Consider the following 12,816-nt stretch of genomic DNA (forward strand, 5'->3'; position numbering starts at 1 on the left):
GTCATCTTGCATTGGTATTCCAAGGCACAAAAGGGGTTGAATATAAAAGGGAAGGAAGTTAATCCAAATGTTCACAGAATCATGAAGGGGATTCTGAAGTGATAGGGCCTCTTCACACTAACCCTGAGAAAATTGCTTTTTCTTAACCTGACCCCACCCCTTCCTGGGCTTCTGGACTAATTAAGCCCTCTGGCTGACAATGTCTAAAGGATGCGCCAGGGGGCAGTGTGGGCCAGGACGTAGTGCGTGTGGGGCGCATGCGCAGCAGAGTCATGGTGTATACCCAGTTCCTGGTGCTGCGGTGCTATGAGGTCCTCGCTGCTGCTGACCCTGCTGTCGCTCCTGTCCGGCCCGTGGATCGAGCTAGGTCAGTGTGCTGGCCTGCCCACTTAGCCCTAGCGCTTCTGTCCCAGGGATTACCAGGAAAGGGGTGGGGCGCTTTGCCCCCGTGGGGAAGACCGTAGCCCGGAGCAGCCTGAGGCACATCCCAGAGACGGCCAGCCCAGCGAGGCTAATAACAGCTCATACTGTATTTTACTTACTATTTTGGAATCTTTCAAGCATAAAGTAAAAGAACAGATTATAACTAAACGTGCCCCCTACGTACCCATCACCCAGTTTAACAGTTGCCAAGTTATGGCTAATCTTGCTTCTTTGGTAACCCACTTTCCCCTCTCCTGGGATCATGCTAAAGTGAATGCAGGTATTATACAATTTTATTCGTAAATAACTCAGCTTGAATAGCCAAAAAGACAAGCACGAAAAAAAACCAAACCATACCATTTTCCGCTTACAAAATTAACATCCAGTTAGTGTTCAGATTTACCTACTGTGTTTTTTAATTATAGTTTACTTATTGAATTAGTGTCAAAATACACTTTATGCATTGCAATTGTATGTTTTTTTCTTAATTCCCTTTTGTTCTGAGATTTTCCTGTTTGCCTCATTAAGTCACTTTCTTCTTTAGGTCCTGATTTCCCTCCTGTTAAGTAAGGGGGTCAAATTAAAGATCCTTTTAATTTGACTTTTTGAGGCATACAAACAGCAAGTATGAAGGAGCTCGTCCAATTATTTTATGATAATTATTGTGCACTTGTGCTAGGGGTCAGGGGTACAATGGCAAAATAGAGGTAGTCCTTTCTTTTCTGGAGTACGTGATATAATGGTAAGAACTGATGAGTTCAACAAGTGGAAAGAAAGACAGTGAAAAACAGCATGAGCAGAAGTATGGGTAAAAAGGTGCTAGATATATTTTAGGGTATAGTGTCTAGATTTACCTAGCTGGGACAGGGGGTTTTGTGTAGAGGAATAGAAAGGTAAGAAAATAAACACTTGTTGAAAACCTACCATGTGCTCAGCATTTTACATGTTATTTGAATTCATGCAGCTATGCCTATGAGATAGATGCTATTCCCATTTTATAAATGAAGAAATTGAAACTCAGATTAAGTAATTTGCCTAAGGTCACCCAGCAAATTAAGTGGCAGAACAGGAATTTATTGCATGGGGTTTTTTTTTGTTGTTGTTGATCCTCACCCGAGGATGTCTTTTATTTATTTATTTATTTATTTATTTATTTATTTATTTTAATATATTTTCATTGATTTCAGAGAGGAAGGGAGAGGGAGAGAGAGAAACATCAATGATGAGAGAGAATCATTGATTGGCTGCCTCCTGCACACCCCCTACTGGGGATTGAGCCGGTAACCCCGGGCATGCACCCTTGACTGGAATTGAACCTGGGACCTTTCAGTTCACAGGCCACCCTTTAGTCCTCAGGCCAATGCTCTATTCACTGAGCCAAACCTGCTAGGGCCCAAGGATGTTTTTTCGGTTGACTTTTAGAGAGCGTGGAAGGGAGGAGGAGAGACAGAGAAACATCAACGTGAGAGAGACATTGAATGGTTGCCTCCCACATGCACCCTGACCTGGGCTAGTGATCAAGGCTGCAGCCAAGGTATGTGCCTTTGACCAGAATCAAACCCGAGACCCTCAGTCCAAGGGCCAGTACTCTGTCCACTGAGCCAAACCAGCGAGGGCCAGAACAAGAATTTAAAGCCAAAATTTTAAGCCTCCATTTTTTTTTTTAAGAACACTCAGTTTTATGAGCATTACCTATGATCCAAATATTGCCACTTTTTTTTTTACATACTCATATATTACTGATGACACTCTTTTTCCTCTGCAGGGGATGGGCAGGTGACAAGCATGGTTCAGCTACCAGGTGGGAGATTCCAGATGGGAACAAATTCACCAGATGGCAGAGATGGTGAAGGACCTGTCCGGGAGGTGACAGTAAAACCTTTCGCCATCGACATATTTCCTGTCACCAACAAAGATTTCAGGTATATCAGGTATTCTTTCAGGAGTAAAGGCTCTTTTAAATCATCATTCTTTTTTTTAAACAATTCATAAGTTTATTTTATTTATTTTTAATATGTTTTTGTTGATTTTAGAAAGAGAGGAAAGGAGAGGGAGAGATAGATAGAAACATTAATGAGAGAGAAACATCAATATCGATTGGCTGCCTCCTGTATGCCCCTCACTGGGGATCAAGCCCACAGCCTGGGCATGTGCCCTGACTGGGAATAGAAACTGGTGACTGCTGAAACCGGTTTGGCTCAGTGGATAGAGCGTCGGCTTGTGGACTGAAGGGTCGCAGGTTCGATTCTGGTCAAGGGCATGTATCTTGGTTGCGGGCACATCCCCAGTAGGAGGTGTGTAGGAGGCAGCTGATCGATGTTCCTCTCTCATCGATGTTTTTAACTTTCTATCCCTCTCCCTTCCTCTCTGTAAAAAAAATCAATAAAATATATTAAAAAAAAAAAAAAAGAAACTGGTGACCTCTTGGTGCATGGATCAATGCTCAACCACTAAGCCACACAGGCTGGGCTCAAATCTTTATTCTTAATCTCTAGAAGGAAAATGGCTTGTTCACTGTCACATACCTTTGCAATAATACTGTGGGATAAGTGTATCTACTTTTTTTTAGGTGAAGAATCTGAAGTCCAAAAATGTTTACCTTACTCTCTGTTAATGGCAGACTTGAGCCTGTAACTCACATTCCCTGATTCTTGAGCCAGTGGATTTTCCATTGCACTGGGCATGGCATAAGGATTATGGGCAAAAGTGACACACTCCACAGAAATCTCTTCAACAGGGGAGAAGGGATTGGGAGAAGGGTCATACCAGCAAAGTGCCTTACATTCCCTTTATATTTACTAGTACTTTGGGAAGTGATGTTGTTTTAGGAGTCAAACAGTGTGGTTCTAACTCATTCTAAGAAGCCAAGTTGAAACGCCTTAGTTTCCTCAAGGTGATATGTTTTGTAACTTACCTTCAAATGGCACAGGTATGTGCCCTGGCTGGTGTGGCTCAGGTGGATGAGTGTTGTCTCGTACACCAAATGGTCACTGGTTGAATTCCCTGTCAGGGCACATAACCGAGTTGGGGGTTTGATCCCCAGTCAGGGTGCATGCAGGAGGCAGCTAATTTATGTTTCTTTCTCACATTGATATTTCTTCTTCCCTCCCTCCCTCTTTTTCTCCCTCTTTCCTTTCCTCTGTCTCTAAAATCAGTAAAAGCATGTTTTTGAAAAATATTCATTAAAAAAAATAGTACAGGGGTGATTATATAGAGAGGATGGGGGAAAGAAAGGGACTGGGAAGATAATAAAGCAAATGTGGGAAACGACTGAAATATTACATTTGCGGAGTTAAAACTTTTCAAGATAAAAGGTTATGGGGAAAAATTTATTCAGGAGACACACTGAAATAAGCATAGGATTGTTGGTATACTCCTCAGGCCCTTTGACTCAGTGATTCCACCTCTAGGGATTTGTCTGAAGGAAAGAATTAAAGTTGTCCAAAAACATTTAGCTAAAAAAGATGACATTGTAAACTACTATTAACAATTTAAGGATCATTTAAACATATTGTATCAATATAATGATACTTAGCAGGCATTTAAAATCCTGTTGTCAAAAAAGAATTATGAGCCCAACCAGTATGGCTCAGTGGTTGAGTGTTGGCCCATGAACCAGGAGGTCACGGTTCAATTCCCTGTCAGGACACATACCCAGGTTTAGGCTCCACCCCCAGCAGGGGGAGTGCAGGAGGCAGCTGATCAATGTTTCTTTCTCATCTCTCATTGATGTTTCTATCTCTCTATCCCTCTACCTTCCTCTCTGAAATAAATAAAAATATATTAAAATATATATATTTAAAAAGAGAGTTATGAGATGTTAAATGAAGAAAGTAGCTTACAAAATAATATATAGCTTATGATCCCATTTTTAAAAAACTGTATATAGAATGTAGATGCATTAAAAAAGTGGAAGTGCATTAGTTAACAGATTTTGCTCATGTTTTTGTGACTTCCAAATGACAATAATTACACTGCAGCACCTTGTCAAACGGGGTGGGAGAGTTGGGGAGTGGGGGCCAGGAATAATATGGAATGATATATATATTAGTTGGTGTGATAATGGATGATTTTAAATTTTTTTAAATTTCTCATTTTTTTGGTATTTTCTCATTTTTCTACAATACCATGTGTACTACTTATATGTGCTTTTATTAATTTTTTTTTTTCAGAGAGGAAGGGAGTGAGAGAGAGAAACATCAGTGATGAGAGAGAATCATTGATTGGCTGCCTTCTGCATGCCCCACACTGGGGATCGAGCCCACACTCAGGCATGTGCCCTTGACCAGAATCGAACCTGGAACCCTTCAGTCCACAGGCCGATGCTCTATCCACTAAGCCAAATCATTTAGGGTGCTTATACGTACTTTTAAAACATATTTTAAACAGGAAAGTTGTTAAAATTGAAGGAGAAATCACTTCTGATTAGACTTGTACCATATCATGACAACCCAAAATAGATAGCTGCACAGTATGCACCTTTTACATTTCAAATCATGACCTAGAATATGTAGTGGTAGAAATATAATGTCACCTCTATGCCGAAACCGGTTTGGCTCAGTGGATAGAGCGTCGGCCTGCGGACTCAAGGGTCCCAGGTTCGATTCCAGTCAAGGGCATGTACATTGGTTGCGGGCACATCCCCAGTGGAGGGTGTGCAGGAGGCAGCTGGTCGATGATTCTCTCTCATCGATGTTTCCAGCTCTTTATCCCTCTCCCTTCCTCTCTGTAAAAAATCAATAATATATATATATATTTTTTTTTAAAAAATATATATTTTATTGATTTTTTTACAGAGAGGAAGGGAGAGGGATAGAGAGCTAGAAACATCGATGAGAGAAGAGAGAGACATTGATCAGCTGCCTCCTGCACACCCCCAACTAGGGATGTGCCCGCAACCAATGTACATGCCCTTGACCGGAATCGAACCTGGGACCTTTCAGTCCGCAGGCCGACGCTCTATCCACTGAGCCAAACCGGTTTCGGCAATAAAATATATTTTTAAAAAAAGAAAAAGAAATATAATGTCACCTCTAGTAAGCTCCCAAACTTTGCTTAGAACCCAACTTTGTCTTCCTCTCTGTAAAAGATTCTCAGACTGTTCAGATGATCTGAGGCTGGCAAATAGCTATTGCTACCAAATCTGATCAACTCCTCTATTCTCAATGCCCCTCAGATGGGTGAATAATACCTTCTTATATCAGACAAGGCACACACGAGGTGATAATGAAAACCATCCATCTCACCTTAGTAATCTGTGTGCTGAGATTTGCTAAACCATACCAAGCTATATGAAAATATATTCTCAAATCTCAGCAACTCAATTTTTTTCTTTTGTTTTTGTTTTCTCAGCAACTCATGTTAACTCAGGAACTCATTTTATTTGACTCAGTTTTTTTATTCTGTTAGATGGAGATGATAACACCTGTTCTGCCTCCCTCTCATGAAATTAGGTATGTAAGAAAGACCTTTCAGAAAAGAAACCATGCCCCACCCTTAAATCTACTCAGCAGCTTTATTTATAATCTCTAAAAACTGGAGATAACCCACATGACCTGCAGTTGGTGAATGAGTAAACCAAATATGGTACCTCCATGCAATGGAATACTACTCAGCAATAAAAAGGAACAAACTACGGATACCTTTGACAACATGGATGAAGCTCAGAAGCATTACGCTAAGTGGAAGAAGCCAGACCCAAAAACTACATCCTGTGTAGTTCAATTTACGTGAAAGTATATATTCCAGGAAAGGCAAAACCATAGGGACAAAAAACGGGGGCCCAGAGGAAATTGGGGGTATGTTTGATGGAACTGCTCTGGTTCTTGATTGTGGTGGTGACTGTATGCTTTGTCAAAGTCACAAAAGCATACCCTAAAAAGACTGAATTTTACTGTATGTGAATTACACACACAGCAACAGATTTTAAAAGAAAATCTCCTGCTCGGGGGTTTCAGGTGAATTCCTTGGAGTTCATGGGACCTCTGTGATGTGGGACTTACAGGATGAGGCTAGGTGAGCTCTTCTGAAGCAGGAGCGGTGAGGGTGGAGCACAGAACCCTTTCCGCTGAGCCAAGCGAAATCTCTCTTTTCAGGGAGTTTGTCAGGGAGAAAAAGTACCGGACAGAGGCCGAGGCGTTTGGGTGGAGCTTTGTCTTTGAGGACTTTGTCTCCGAGGAGCTTAGAAACAAAGCGACTCAGCCAATGAAGGTGAGAAAACCTGGGCTTGGAGTTGAGGGAACGGGAGTGGGACCTGGACATAGCAGCATGTGGGGCGCGGGGTCACCTGGTAGAAATCAGACCTGAGAGCGGGAGGCAGGGAGGAAGCGAGAGAAGCCCTCCCTGGGAGGGTCAGGTGAATACTCACGCCCAGGAAGTGAGCCCTGAGCTGGTTTCTGGGTAGAGAGACTGTAAAGATCCAGATAGATACATATGGGGCTCAAGATACATCCTGCACGAGCAGAACATCCTGACAAGCCTCCCCCTAATGAGGGCCGTGAGATGTCAGGCTTCAGAGATTCCTGACACAGCCTCCCTTGGACGCCCTGAGTCCCGGCCCGAAGGGTCTGCTCGGCCTCCTGTGTGTCAGTCGGGAAGGTGCCCATGGTGGGTTCGAGCATCTCGCAGTCTTGCTCCTGTTTTTAGTCATGCTCTTTCTTCTTCGTAGCCTGTTCTCTGGTGGCTTCCAGTGGAAAGGGCATTCTGGAGGCAGGTAAGGGCTGGTTCCTCCACCTTGTTTTCTACCCCTGGAGGGCTGGCTGCCCTAGACCCCTTGCCCATCTAGGAATACTGAGTTAAAAGGAGAAGTTTCAGGAAAACAGCCAAGAAAACCTGTTTCCTCGTCCTCTTCCCATCACCCATCCCATTTTTCTTGTCCGTCTCATGTGTAGTCTCTTCGTTCTGGACCTCTCCCCACTCACCAAGCTCTCTTCCAATGTCTTTGCTTCCCCTAGTGTTAAAAGCGGAACTTAGGTCCCCTAAGCCTAGCCTCCCTCAGACTTCCCTGAGCTCCCAGAGCCTGTCTCACTTCCTCCTGGCTGTCAGCCTGCAGGTCCCGGCTCTGGCATCCGAGAGAGACTGGAGCTCCCAGTGGTACACGTGAGCTGGAATGATGCGCGGGCCTACTGTGCCTGGCAGGGGAAACGGCTGCCCACTGAGGAAGAGTGGGAGTTTGCTGCCCGAGGCGGCTTAAAGGGTATGGAGATACCAAGGCGATTCCCCTTTGTTCTTCTCTCCATCCCGCCCTGCATGGGGGTCTTTAAAGAGTGGGAAGGGTCCATGCTCCCTAGAGCAGTGCTTCTTAGAGCGTGTGGTGAAGGACCAGTTGCTGTTGTTGTTTTTATTTCTAATCTATCTCAGACCAATAGTATGTAAAATACCATAAAAACTAATAACTGGAAAAATGGAATGAAAAAAAAACAATTTTTTAAAAAATTGTTGGAGATTCTACAGACATGTCATGTTTCAAAAAAAATACAATCGGACCAACATAGCATAAAGGAGAAGAGTTATCCAAATCACGTGCCTTTTCCATGGGTGTATCATGGTTAATATAAAAAATTGCTCTTTGCTCATAACTTAGTTGTTCTGCAACGCTCACTAAAAAAAGTTATGGGAGTGAAATAGCAACTCCCCATATTCAACCTCTACAGTTTGAACCAACACCGGCTATACCAATAGTCAAAGTTATTAATGTGATAAATGAGGTTGCTTGTTCGTTCAGCCAATCGAAGTCCAACGAACAAGTTTCTCAATGGTTACTCTCAATTTCTGCACTGATCTCAACCTGCACTGGTCACAGGTGGTTTACAGACACACTGATCAGAACCACACCTAGGGTTGCACTGCCCTGGGGTAATGCAGGAGGCGGGGCTCCGAATGCAGTGCAGTGAGTGGAAGGGATGGGCATAGGATATAAAAATAACCTCCTTTCGGTTCCCTCGCTCTCTCTGTCTTTCCCAACTCCTCACCTCTCCCTCCAATGCTGTCTCCTTGCTCTCCCGCAGGTCAGGTTTATCCCTGGGGAAACAAGTTCCAGCCAAACCGCACCAACCTGTGGCAGGTAAGACATGCATTCCTCACTCCTGTCCTTTCCCAGAGCATCGAGGCCTGCTGTCGGCTAGGCATTGTTTTAGGTGTGGGATTCAGAGGGCGAAGCAGAAGACACGGCAGTAGTGCAGAGTGTGCGCGGGAGGAAATCATTCATTGCTTGAGCGTACAGAGGTGACATTTGAGCTGATCAGATAGGAGTTTGCTAAGTGAAAAGAGGAGGAAAGGGTGTGTCAAGCACAACAGCATGAGTGTTGCCATTGTGTTAGGAGAGGGTACTGTGTGTTTGGAAACATGTCACATTCAGAGCGGCTGGAGCACAGGGAAATGGTGGGGGCTCGGGGGGTGTTAGGAGATGAAGTAGACAGTGGGTTGGAGGCAGATTTTGGAGCAGATGCGCCAAGATAGGGTTTTAGATTTTACCCGCTAGGCAGGGGCGAACTAATGGAGGTTGTTATACAGGGGAGTAACATCAGATGTCGACTTGGGGGAAGCTAACTGTTGCTAACTGTGCAGGACCAGATGAAGCAGAGCTGCAGAGGTGGCAGGGGGTGTCTAGATGATTATAAACACTGGAATTAAGTGGAAGTGGAATAGAGAGGAAGCCCAATGGGAGAGGCATGTCTGAGAAGATAGACACGGTTTGGTAATTAATCGAATGTGGCGGGGTGGAAGAGAGTTGGACTCAAGCATGAATCCAAGCTTGGGCAACAGAGTGATGGTGCCACCATTATCCAAAGAGATAATATGCTTGTTGGGTCAGAGGGATAGAACTTGGTTAGGATCAGCTTAGCTTAGGATGCCTTTGGGTCTTTTATATGTTCAGTCAGAGGTTGAAAATATGAGTCTGAAATTTAGGACAGAAGTCTGGATCAGAGCTAGTAGCTTGCGAGTCATAAGCACGTACCTTAGGAAAGAATGATCCCGCTCTCCCACACTGGCCAGGAGACCTTAGAGTGAGGGGAGCTCAGCCTCAGTATTTTAGGGGGAAGCATTGAAAGGGGCCTGAGAGAGAGACTGGACCTTTCAGACTGGACCAGAGCTTTGCAGAAAGAGAAATCTGACATACACTGTTTGATATTTGGTAAATTAACCATTTTGAGCCTCAGTTGCTAGTTTCTTAAAGGGAGAGGATACTTGCCTCTCAACCTTGCAAGGATTAAATTAAAAGATATAGCAGCCCTAGCACATAGTAGTTGTTGAGTAAATTATAGCCCCTTCATCTCCCTTTCATAAGAGCAATTTCCATAGAGTCGTGGCAGCTGAACCCAATTTTAATGAGAGGCGTGAACAAGTTAAATAAATTGCATTGGCAAATATAGGTTACTTTTTGAAGAGTTTTGGTGGTAAAGAGCAAGAGATGAGAAAGGTACAGTCAGGACAGATGAGGCAGAGTTAAACCCGTTGGTGGTAGAAGAGAAAGAGGTGGTTCCTGAGAAGGTGGAGGGTGCAGGGCATGGAGAAGGAGAGGAAGAGCCTTTCTTCCCAAGGCTCTGAGCATGGGGTTCGAGGCCGAGGGGATGAAGTCTCTGAGAATGGAGACAGTGGGAGTGGGAGGGGCTTGACACGGACCACAGCGAGCACAGGGAAACCACACACTTCCTGATCCAGCTGGAGGTCGTGGTGGAGGACCAGAGAGAGCTGGTTTGGGAGCTCAGGTTGGGAACCTCGGGTCACTGCCACGTGCCCTTCCCCCTGTTCCAGATGACCTTGGTTCTCCTGTGGGCAGGCAGGAACACCTGCCATGGGACAGGATAGTAAATGTTTTATCCTAAATCTCCTCTCCTCAGGGGAAGTTCCCCAAGGGTGACAAGGCTGAGGACGGCTTCCATGGGGTCTCCCCAGTGAACGCGTTCCCCCCACAGAATAACTATGGTAAGATTTCTCGTCGGGTCCCCATCAGCACCCACACGTGGCTGGCGGGAGCGTTCTGCCTGATGGAGGAGGCAGGGAGAAGCACCCGGGGCAGTATTTGCTCCCAGGGCTTTGACGGCTAGCAGGTGTGCGTGGTGCTTCCCAGCGGGGAACTGACCCACCTGCTGCGCTGCAGGGCTCTATGACCTCGTGGGCAACGTGTGGGAGTGGACAGCGTCACCATACCAGGGTGCAAACCAGGATATGCGTGTCCTCCGGGGGGCATCCTGGATCGACACATCCGACGGCTCTGCCAATCACCGGGCCCGGGTCACCACCAGGTGAGGAGCTTGGTAGCTGAGGACTGAGGGGCTGGAGGTGGCCTCCCAGAGCACAGGTGGCACCACAGCTGGGGTTGGCACTGCTTCTGCATCTCCGCTCCCACCAGGAGATGTGGGTACCGAAAGGGAAGCAGGCAGCGCTTGCTGGGAAAAACAAAACAGTCCAGGACAACCTGTGCCTTTTCTTCTCAGCTCTCAGCACCCAGGGCGACTCTGTGTCCAGCTTCTCAGTTACATGGGGTTCTCTTCTTGTTCTCATAAGTAGGTGTGCGGAGGGAGGGAAGTAGAATGGCCACATCAATAGGTCATGGCCATGGGTCATGGAAATATTGACTCTTCAAACAGGCGGGCACATGGAACATCATTTCTACAACCATTTTGATTTACAGTCAAGTTAAAAATGGGCTCAGGAGCGTCCTGGGACCTGCTCATTTCACACAGCTGGCTAGTGGCGGCACCTGGATGGAAGAGTCCCAGGCTCCTGGTCCCCTCCTAGGACTTTCTGCTTCGTCTGCCTGTAGATTTATTTTGGTTGCTCTCCCTGCAACTCCTCCTACTCTTTGGCTCCACAAGGACTGTAGAGGCCACTCAGGATATCAGATTTGCAGGTGTTTCTTTGACCCACAAAGGCCCCTGAATTCTCTCACCTTCTTTTTTAGGACAAAGTGGTAGAAAAAGTACTGGCCTAGAAACTAGGAAATTGGGTTTGACATTGATTCTGTTGTGCTGTTGAAGCAGTAATTAGCCTTGGGCAAGACATTTAACTCTTCCTAGTATCTGCTCCTGGGTCTCTAAAATGGTGAACACATCCTGCCTTCCAGAGCAGTTGGGAAATGGCAAACGAGGGAATTCACGTGAAACTTCTTTGAAAAGTATGGAGAACTGACTGGCGCTGTGATAATCTCACTTATTGCCCACAGGTTCTTTTGGCTGAGTTACTCCCAACTACCAAAGTCACAGTTACTAGTCATGGCCTCTCCTGCCTTCCAGCTCAGTCTCTCAGGACCACTTCCTCCACCCTGTCCCAAGGCCACTTCATGTCCCAGGGACTGCCCTCTGACCAGGCTTCTGTCCAGACCACGCTCTCCCCAGTCCTTGCCCGCCCTCCCCGCCCCCCCCCCCCCCAGGTCGCAGCAGGCCCTGGGAGGTGGAACAGGAAAGTTGGGTAAGGCCCAAGGCCCCTTTCTCAACATGTTCATTCTCTCTCCCCTTCTCTGGTGGCAGGATGGGCAACACTCCAGATTCAGCGTCTGACAACCTAGGCTTCCGCTGTGCTTCCAATATAGGCCGACTGCCTGGGGAGCTGTGAGCAGCCACGCACAGCCAAGAAGAGTGCCCCATGCCACTCGCTGGCCACATTTCAAACAACCAAGCTCTTCAACGTCCACCTTCCCCTCCTCCACCCCTTTTGACAGGCACCTCTCACCTGGTGGGCAGGTGGCAGGTGGGCGGGAGAGGCCTCTCGCCTCAGGGGAGGCCATGTGTCTTGGTGAAGGGCCCCACCTCCCTGATTGTGGCCGGAGCTGGGTGTTTTTAATTAGAGGTCAAATATCACCCTTACAGGGGCCAAGTTCTCAAACAATTGGGGCAGAGTCCTCTTAAAGGCAGTTTGTTAAAATCATTTTAAGTCTGTTCCCTCCCCCTTTCTCGGTGTCTGCTCCAGGGGTCTGACATTGTTTCTTCGGGCAGAATTTCCCCAGCTCTCTGTTTTCCCAGCAAATTGCTGTGGAAAGGAAATGCTTCCTGCATTTGTAGAGTGTTTCTGTGTGCCCCTGAAGGAACTTGATTTCCACTCTCTGTATGTGAAATGGAGAAATGTGGGCTCTTTAAAGTGCAATTCAGTAAATGGTACTCCAGAAAGACAAACATGAGAAGTGTCCCTTTGTGTTGTTAATTACATAAGGGCTTCCTTACGCCTCTGGAAACCTGTCCCCTTGAGAAGAACCTGCTCCCATGGGGTCACTGGACATGGTGCGGTCAGTGAAATCTCCTGTGATTGTGTATCTCAGACGGCTGTCTGTTTTCTCCTCACCCCGGGGCCCTAAGGGAAGTGCATCCGAGGGTCAGTAACTCTGGGCCTCCCCTGAGCAGAAACTGAGACGGTGGTGCCACCGGGAGGTGGAGAAGCGGGAAGGCTCCAGTGCCCTCC

General features: G+C 46.3%; 1 protein-coding gene across 2 annotated transcripts; it reads left to right on the forward strand.

Moving 5' to 3' along the window:
- Window positions 1-283: 283 nt before the first annotated feature.
- Window positions 284-12,516, forward strand: SUMF2 (sulfatase modifying factor 2). Of its 2 annotated transcripts, XM_008141522.3 has the most exons (9): window positions 284-367; window positions 2,189-2,345; window positions 6,519-6,633; window positions 7,091-7,135; window positions 7,468-7,618; window positions 8,430-8,485; window positions 10,263-10,347; window positions 10,523-10,667; window positions 11,892-12,516. In XM_008141522.3, exons 1-9 carry the CDS (start codon window positions 307-309, stop codon window positions 11,974-11,976), a joined length of 900 nt encoding a protein of 299 aa, XP_008139744.2. In that variant the 5' UTR covers window positions 284-306; the 3' UTR covers window positions 11,977-12,516. The 2 variants fall into 2 exon arrangements, with proteins under 2 accessions (XP_008139744.2, XP_028001199.2); XM_028145398.2 differs by lacking the exon at window positions 7,091-7,135.
- The last annotated feature ends 300 nt before the right edge of the window (window positions 12,517-12,816 follow it).

Source organism: Eptesicus fuscus, chromosome 4, assembly GCF_027574615.1.
Source record: "Eptesicus fuscus isolate TK198812 chromosome 4, DD_ASM_mEF_20220401, whole genome shotgun sequence".
Taxonomy (NCBI): Eukaryota; Metazoa; Chordata; class Mammalia; order Chiroptera; family Vespertilionidae; genus Eptesicus; species Eptesicus fuscus.